The following is a 9257-nucleotide window of genomic DNA, read 5'->3' as shown; positions in this document are numbered from 1 at the left end:
CTTTACGCCTTGACCCCTCCCTGGAATTCTTAAATCCTTTCCACCCACCCTTCTACTTTCACCCTTACTCTTCCTATCACCCCCAACCCCATCCCATTTGCTTTTATTTCAACGTCTAACCCCACGCCCCACCTTACTCTCACACTTCAAACTCCTCCCAACGTACACCCCACCTGACCTCCCCTCACCCCACTTCTCTTCCCCTCTCTTCTTCTCCCTCAGGGGCCACCTTCTCTCTTAAAACAAACTGCAGCGGTAGGGGAAGGGGCCCAGTCTGCGCGCATGCGCCATACCTTTTCAATCTCCTCCCCGCCACTGTCCCTTAGTGGCTCCCTCTCCCCCCTGCCACCCGACCCTTTCAACACTCCCCCCCCCGTTCCCCGCCCCTTTCACGCTCGCAACCTGCAAGTCGCGCGGAGTGAAACGGCGAAAACAGTCGACTGTCGTCTACCCGTGCGCGAAGTTCGAGAGTTCGTGTGTTTGTGTGTGTCTCTGTCTCAAAAGAGTTATCAAAAGACTTTGATTATTTTTTCCCTTCATAGTCCTGTATAATAACTATATCCGACTCTCTTGAATCCTTTCCCCGCGGACTAGGGAAATACAACTGCAGGAAGTCGGTTCCCATGGCGACCGCTGCCTGGAAACGAACCGACGATCGGCGGCGCGGCGTTTGGGTGCGGGATTTCCCTTTCGCTCCATGGCGAGGATAATATTAATCCGGGAGAAGTTTTGAGTTTGGAGGAAGGGGATAAGACTTGGCGAGGATTTCCGTCGGTGGTCTTTGAAAAAAATTTTGATCCCAATTCGGATTGAACTCTGTATGTTATTTATCGCCACGAAGAAGTTATCTCCCACGTGCTACTGTTTTTTGGGGGATAGGCAAATAGTGGTTTCACTCAGCATGGTAAACTATCCTCCACCTGGCGTTTATTATGCCACCACCCTTCCTCTTTGATTTTCTTTTCGTCCTTGACGATGTTGTTTCCTCGGCCTGCCGGTGCGTCCTATTTGTTCTGCGTTCCGGAGTCACATGCCGTCACACCCATAGTCGAGGGCCGAAGCTGATCGTTGTTCACCAGGTCCCACGAGATCGTGTTTAACATCCCCAGGCTCTCCTTTAGAAAGTGTTCGAAGATAAATACAAAAAGAATCGCGACGTATTTCGATTCCTGGGAAATATCCTACACTCTTAGATTGCCCAGGAGTTCGACAGTAACCCTAAAACTAAATTAGAAACATATCGAAATAGAACACAGAACCCACGTATCCATATACGAAAGTATAGAAAAAGTTTTTGTCTTTCACATATCTCTCTCCTCGTCGACTACATATCTTTCAAAGTCCGTGTTTTTAAATGGATAGATGAAATTTCTATCTTAAAAAAAATATTATTACACATATATATGCTATTAAACCTATTCCTCGTCAGTTTCTTGAATATTCTATCATGTGCCTCTTATAAAATATGTATGCATATATATCACTGAAAGTTCACGTAAGTGTATTGTGAGTTTGCTTACGAGTGTCGCCATATCATCGGTGTCTAAAAAGTGTGTCTTGGGAAAGGGACTGAAAGTGTTCTTGTGGAAGGAGTCACTGTTGAAATCTCATATATAGTGTCACCAGCGCATTTCTACGATCAATTACGTATGTAAGTGTATGGAAAACATCCCTGTTTGTGGAAAAGTATTTATTATTAAAAATTCGAGGTAGTAGTGTAAATTTCAGCCCACAGGTTAAAATATATGGATGCATTCAATAAATATATTGGTTAGAGAGCTAATTAGTGTAACCGCGGTAAAACTGAAAGGCAGTCATTTTAGAGTTTATACGTGAATTGTACCTTCTCGTGAGGAAACATATTTTCTCGAGTGCTTCAGTCTCCCTTTGGCCGACTTATTTCCAAAAATCTTCTTCTCCTCAATCACCGTTACTGTTTGTCTCCTTGTCGTTCAGGTGCTTTTAAGGCGGTTAAGCACTTCAAAACAGCATGGGATTACTTATCTTAGGTGTATTCGTCGCGTGAGATCTTTTTGTTGTCTTGAGAAAAGTGAATCGTCGAGAGGGGGAAGATCAAGAAGTTGGGAAAACATTTGAGTTGCGAGTTGAAATAAACAGGGCTGAGTACGTATTCGGATAAAAGTGTGAAGAAGGTGAATAACAAATATAAACACCAATGTAAAGAAGTAAAGATACCCACTGGGGTAGGAATACAAGGAAGTTGCTCTTCACGCTCGAAGCGAGCCTTGAATATTTGTCACCCTGCCCGTGAACACTCCATAATATTACGGAATAGGGAGAGGGGAATATATAATATATATATTAAGGAAATATAAAGTCTAAGGTGGTGAAAGCGGGGCCGTGTGCTCAACCTGTGAAATATTTGTGAAGAGGATATATCGTAAAATAATCCCTTAAAAATCCTCTTATTCAAGTATCTCGAAAAGTGTGAAGAGAGAAAAAAATCAAGTGCTTCCAAGATTATTCAAATATAAAAACACGTGCTTGTGTGTGTGTGAGTGCATTTATTTTCATTGGTGTCATTCCCTATACTTCGTCGAGATTTGGCATATTATCCCCAGAATCTTCAAATAGTCTCCGGAGTCCTTGAGATAATAGTTTGCCCAAATTCAAGGAGGGATAATATACTACGTCTACCGTTGGTATTCCCCAGGAGTTCTGTTAAAGACAGTGCAGTTGGAGATAGTACATTCATCTTTTCTGAATTTCATCGCCAGTACGAAACTCAGAAACTAAGTGTAAGAATATTTTTCCAGTTTTTCACCCATACCTACCTTGATACATCCTCGGACCCTAGGACAGGAAAAACCATACAAAGTGGGCGACATCAACGAATTTAAAGAATAAGTTTGAATAAAGACGGGTTGATAGATAGAAGGGCTTGTCGCGCACTATCCCTCTCCTTAAACTGTTCTTCGCAGTGCCCGGGGAGGACTTAAATGTGCGCAGGGGTGTGGATTGAATCAGCGGGGACGCCGTGAGCGATGGCCGCCGGCGTCTTGTCGTTGCCTCCGCGCGGCGGTCCGGCCGCCTCCGCGTCCTCCCGGCCGTTCTCCTCAGCGGTCCTCCTCATCCTCCCGGCCCTCGTCCCATTCCTCTTGGGTGCCGTGTCGTCCCCTGCTTCGGCGTCTTCCTCGCTGAGCTGCGTGTGCACGCCTTCGGAGTGTGAGGAGGTGCGAGAATGGGAGTGTCCTGGCGGGGGCGTGGTGTGGGACGCCTGCGGGTGCTGCCGAGTGTGCGCCCGCGTGGAGGACGAGCCCTGCGGCGGCCCCGAGGGCTTTCACGGCTCCTGTGCCCCTGGACTCCACTGCGTCCTCGACCCCAGCCAGTTGCTGCTGCCGCCGCCCAGGGGAGGAAGACAGGGCGGCGCCGAGGCCAGGGGAACATGCAAACGTGAGTCCTCCACTATACTTATTACCGTCTGTATCAGGTCTGCACCTAGATGTGAGTCCTGCAAGCCACCACCATGATGTGTGGCAGAGGGTGTTGAACTCAGCAACCATTGGAGTGTGTTATCATTAGTATAATTTATATGTGGTTGTATGGAATAATCTACGTACCTTCTGCAGTTCTATTGAGCCGTTGTCTCCTGAAAGTTGCCAGGTTGCAATGGGTGATAGGTCACCTGCTATTAATTCTTTATTGGGTATTACTTCATTTTTCAATTGTTTTAGCTTCGAAATGTAGACCGGGAATAGAAATTCTAATATTTAATCCTAATATTAGTCTTATTATACCTATCCTACATGTAATACCTGTTTTGAGACCTGCCAACTTGATGCGTTCGCTATTAAATCGTTATTTATGTCTCAAGGCATCCAATACATAGCCATTAAGTGTTTGGGCCGTAAGTCTAGCCAGATTTTCCCAAATTTTGCGGAAACAGACACTTAGAAAATACCCTCTTCGGAGGAAAAGAAAAAAAATTGGCTGTTGAGGAATAGCAAGAAAATAGGCTTATATCATTTTAAGGTGTTCGTATAAGCATTTAGAATGGATGAGGGTGTGACCTTAGATAACGATGATAGAACATGAGAGTATTGTGAGAATCGGATATTTGTCCTTTGCGTCAAGATCACAAGCGCAGATTTTAGACAGGCGGATGAGAGAATAAAAAGAAGGGAAGAAGTACAAACCATGGTAAGGGAAGAGAGAAGGTTGTTGATGAAGAGCCTATTGGGTGGCGTGGAATGTTGAAGACAGTGATTGAAGGGAAAATGTTGGGTGAGATAAAGCCGCTGAAAGTATTTATGAAAGTTAGACGGGATGAAGTCAGGCTGGAAGTATGTGGAACAGAAGAATGTTTATTGTATCTAACTGTTTAGTGTGGTGTCAGGTGGCGCTTAGAGTATTTTAAGATATTTTTCCCCTCTTCGATGAAAAGTCTTCCTTGTATTCTCTACGGAGTAAAAATGTATCTATGTGGGTAGATCTTTCGGGTTTGAAATCTTCAAGCACTGAACGAATTAATTACCAGTGACTTAGTTGAGGTTATTTGTTGCTGACCGTTATCTGAAGATGATCATTATTTCACAGGTATCCTATGATTTTAAATTAGATTTAAAACGAACCTATGAGTTGATTTGTTTTATTATTTGTTCGAGCAATCGGATACAAATCCAGATTACAAATCCAAGTGATGCCTTTCGTGGCCTTAAGTCAAACCTATTGAGGCGCGACAGAAATTCATATGGGAAATTCATACGTAAAGAAAAGTCACAATTCTTATTTTCTGTCAGTCAAGCAAGGAAGTAATTACATTGATTGAAGGCCCGCCGTCACTTTGAAACCGCGCTTCCGTTTAATTACTCATATGTGAGTGGTTGTGGTTTGTCAATAGTGTATAGTGTTGACTTTCTCGACTAAATTGTTCTGATATGTTCATATATATATTACCGCTAATTTGCATAACTTGTTGGTTTTCATGCGAGTCCCAATTCGAGAAGACCTTGTGTGTATAATGTCTACGGTGATGTTTGTTTGAGGTCATATAATCTCCGGGAACAACATACAAGTTATAGCAATAATGAGGACGATCTTGTTGAGTCCGAAAACTAATAAATTTCGCACAGAAACATAGTGGCTTGTGAGTATTTATAATTTGGACAGAGTTATTACCAAATTATAGCTTCCTTATTGTAGGGAATACCATATTCTTGGATTTCCAACCACGAAGTGTTTCCCATATTCTTTTTTCTTTCCGGTATTCTTTGTTTCCAATATTATTTATTATATATTATTTAACTAGCGCTCTCTATTTTTTTACGCTTATATTAGAGCAAATCTGATGATAAAATGTTTGTCAAATAATTTATCGACGCTTTTTACACTTATTATATGCCATTTAATATTTCAATCAGCGCGGCTAAATTATGCCCTATTGCTATATTATATTTGGAGGTGACCAAAAGAGTTAGACTTTGATAGAAAAAGATAAGCTTATCCATATATATTCATCTATCTGGATGTTCATTTTCAGATATGTACTGCTAGTTCTCGTGAGTTGATTCAAACATGTTAGTATTGTTCCATAGAATTTTATATTTTTCGTGCGTTATCATTTGCCACGAACAAGAGTTCGGCGGAAAGATGTGAATGAGATAGAATGTTTGGGGCTATATTCCTCATTCATAATTACGGTGTTCATCTACATCTACATCTACATAATACCCCGCAAGCCGCCGCAAGGGCGTGTGGCGAGGGGTGTTAGGTCACCAACCGTAAAAACGAAAAATACCACATGCAAAAAACAACACGGAAAATTACACCCCAGCAGCGCACACACTCATGCAAAACTCCCTCCATCCAATACTCATGCAAACACATACACCGCAAAACAACAAAAAACTGCACCCCAGGATACAGCACGAAAGCCATCCTACAACACGCAAGCCAGGACACAACAAGCAAGAATGTGAAACATCACTACCACATGAAAATGCACCACAAAACACTCAACCCCCTAAAGAGACATTAAAAGGAAGGGAATTCGACCCAACGTTGCAGGTAGCAGGAATTTCCCCCCGCCGGGAGGGAAGAGGGACTGAAAGGGAAACTTAAAAACAGATGAACAGAACACGAATGATGTCATGCGGAAAGAATGGGTTATTATAACAAAACACATAAGGTTAGTGGAGGAGCATGCATTTAAGTAGAACTAATTATTTTTTAGACACTGAGGGTGGCAAGTGGAATTTTTACTATCTATAACCCTGCAGTTGCTATCCCGTATTGTCCGTGGGAAGAAGGAGTCCTTGAGTCGGCTAGTCCTGGCATCTATTTCCCGAATTTTATATACATGATCCAAGCGACCAATGTATGTAGGAGTACGAATAATCTGCGAGACCTCGGTGCTGAAACATGCGGATCTGAATTTATTTAATAATTTCAGTCTTGCATTGAATCGTCTCTCTTCTAATGATTCCCACCCCAAATCCATGAGCATTTCGGTAACGCTTTGCGTTTTATCGTAGGAATTTTTTACAAAACGGGCTGCCCGGCGTTGAACCTTCTCAATTTCCCGAATGAGACCTTTTTCACTCGGGTCCCACACGCTGCATGCGTATTCTAAATGAGGCCTTACAAGAGCGTGGTAACAACGTTCCTTGACCTTTGAGTCACTTTTGCCGACAATGCGTCTAATGAATCCCAATTTTTTATTTGCTTGACCGCAGACTTTACGTATGTGAGTCCCCCAAGTTAAGTCTTTAGCGAATGTGACACCTAGGTATTTTACCGTATCAACTACTGCTAGGTCACCTCCAGCTAATTTGTAAGCAAATCCCGTTGATCTTTTAAAGAAATTTACCACTGAACATTTATTATAATTTAGAGTCAATCCCCAGTTAGAACACCATTTAGTAATGCAATCTAAATCCTGCGCTAGAATAAAACGATCCTCATCCCCAGATATCTCCCGATAGATCACCGTGTCATCCGCGAACATCCTAATTTTACTTTTCACTTCGCGGTTCAAATCGTTAACAAAAATCAAGAAAAGTAACGGCCCGATCACACTTCCCTGAGGTACCCCCGACGTGACTCGAACGCTGTCGGAACTAGCGCCATCAAGGACTACCCTCTGTTCCCGCTCTGAAAGAAAATCTTTAACCCAACTTATGGCGCCCTTGTTTATACCCGCGACCTTTAATTTATGAATGAGTTTACCATGTGGGACTTTATCAAATGCCTTTTGAAAATCTAAGATGATGGCATCCACTTGCCTACCTCTCTCACCAGATACAAGTAAATCATGTGTAAATAATCCTAATTGGGTTTCGCAGGAGCGGGTTTTCCTGAATCCGTGTTGATTGTCACTTAAAAAGTTAATATTGTCAAGGTGTCTCATTATTGAACTGACAATTATGTGCTCTAAGATTTTACAACAGATAGAAGTGAGAGATATAGGTCTGTAATTACTGGGATCCTCCCTGTCACCACTTTTAAAAATAGGCGTTATTTGCGCGGTTTTCCAAATCTTAGGTACTTTGCACTCTGTGAGGGATTTGTTAAATATAAATTCAAGGTACATCTACATCTACATAATACCCCGCAAGCCGCCGCAAGGGCGTGTGGCGGGGGGTGTTAGGTCACCAACCGTAAAAACGAAAAATACCACATGCAAAAAACAACACGGAAAATTACACCCCAGCAGCGCACACACTCATGCAAAACTCCCTCCATCCAATACTCATGCAAACACATACACCACAAAACAACAAAAAACTGCACCCCAGGATACAGCACCAAAGCCATCCTACAACACGCAAGCCAGGACACAACAAGCAAGAATGTGAAACATCACTACCACATGAAAATGCACCACAAAACACTCAACCCCCCAAAGAGACAGTAAAAGGAAGGGAATTCGACCCAACTTTTTTTTTTTTACATCTACATAATACCCCGCAAGCCGCCGCAAGGGCGTGTGGCGGGGGGTGTTAGGTCACCAACCGTAAAAAAGAAAAATACCACATGCAAAAAAACAACACGGAAAATTACACCCACAGCAGCGCACACACTCATGCAAAAATCCCTTCATCCAATACTCATGCAAACACATACCGCAAAACAACTAAAAAACTGCACCCCATGATGCAGCACGAAAGACATCCTACAACACGGAAGCCAGGACACAACAGGCAAGAAATTGAAACATCACTACCACATGAAAATGCACCACGAAACACTCTACCCCCAAAGAGTCTCTAAATGGCAGGGAATGCGACCCAACGTTGCAGGTAGCAGGAATTTGCCCCCGCGGAGAGGGACGAGGGATCGAAAGGGAAACTTAAAAACAGATGAACAGAACATGAATGAGGTCATTCGGAAAGAATGGGTTATTATAGCAAAACACGTAAGGTTAGTGGAAGAGCATGCATTTAAATACAACTAATTATTTTTTAGACGCTGAGGGTGGCAAGTGGAATTTTTTCTATCTATAACCCTGCAGTTGCTATCCCGTATTGTCCGTGGGAAGAATGAGTCCTTGAGTCGGCTAGTTCTGGCATCTATTTCCCGAATTTTATATGCATGATCCAAGCGACCAATGTATGTAGGAGTACGAATAATTTGCGAGACCTCGGTGCTGAAACATGCGGATCTAAATTTATTTAATAATTTCAATCTTGCATTGAATCGTCTTTCAGCCAATGATTCCCACCCCAAATCCATGAGCATTTCGGTGACGCTTTGCGATTTATCGTAGGAATTTTTTACAAAACGGGCTGCCCGGCGTTGAACCTTCTCAATTTCCCGAATGAGACCTTTTTCACTCGGATCCCACACGCTGCATGCGTATTCTAAATGAGGCCTTACAAGAGCGTGGTAACAACGTTCCTTGACCTTCGAGTCACTTTTTCCGACAACGCGTCGAATGAATCCCAATTTTTTATATGCTTGACCGCAGACTTTACGTATGTGAGTCCCCCAAGTTAAGTCTTTTGTGAATGTGACACCTAGGTATTTTACCGTATCAACTACTGCTAGGTCACCTCCAGCTAATTTGTAAGCAAATCCCGTTGATCTTTTAAAGAAATTTACCACTGAACATTTATTATAATTTAGAGTCAATCCCCAGTTAGAACACCATTTAGTAATGCAATCTAAATCCTGCTCTAGAATAAAACGATCCTCATCCCCAGATATCTCCCGATAGATCACCGTGTCATCCGCGAACATCCTAATTTTACTTTTCACTTCGCGGTTCAAATCGTTAACAAAAATCAAGAAAAGCA

General features: G+C 42.7%; 1 protein-coding gene across 1 annotated transcript in view; it reads left to right on the top strand.

Moving 5' to 3' along the window:
* Positions 1-496: 496 nt before the first annotated feature.
* LOC139695299 (uncharacterized) overlaps positions 497-9257 on the top strand; it is a 275423-nt gene continuing 266662 nt past the window's right edge. Inside the window, exon 1 of the mRNA XM_071593996.1 lies at positions 497-3414. Within this exon, the coding sequence (XP_071450097.1) occupies positions 3006-3414 (409 nt within the window). The 5' untranslated portion in view covers positions 497-3005. The remainder of the gene's footprint in view (positions 3415-9257) is intronic.

Source organism: Hetaerina americana, unplaced genomic scaffold, assembly GCF_022747635.1.
Source record: "Hetaerina americana unplaced genomic scaffold, ioHetAmer1.1.p SCAF_6, whole genome shotgun sequence".
In the NCBI taxonomy this organism is placed as follows: domain Eukaryota; kingdom Metazoa; phylum Arthropoda; class Insecta; order Odonata; family Calopterygidae; genus Hetaerina; species Hetaerina americana.
Note: the sequence above shows the minus strand (reverse complement) of the source record. Positions and strands in the feature narration are given on the sequence as shown.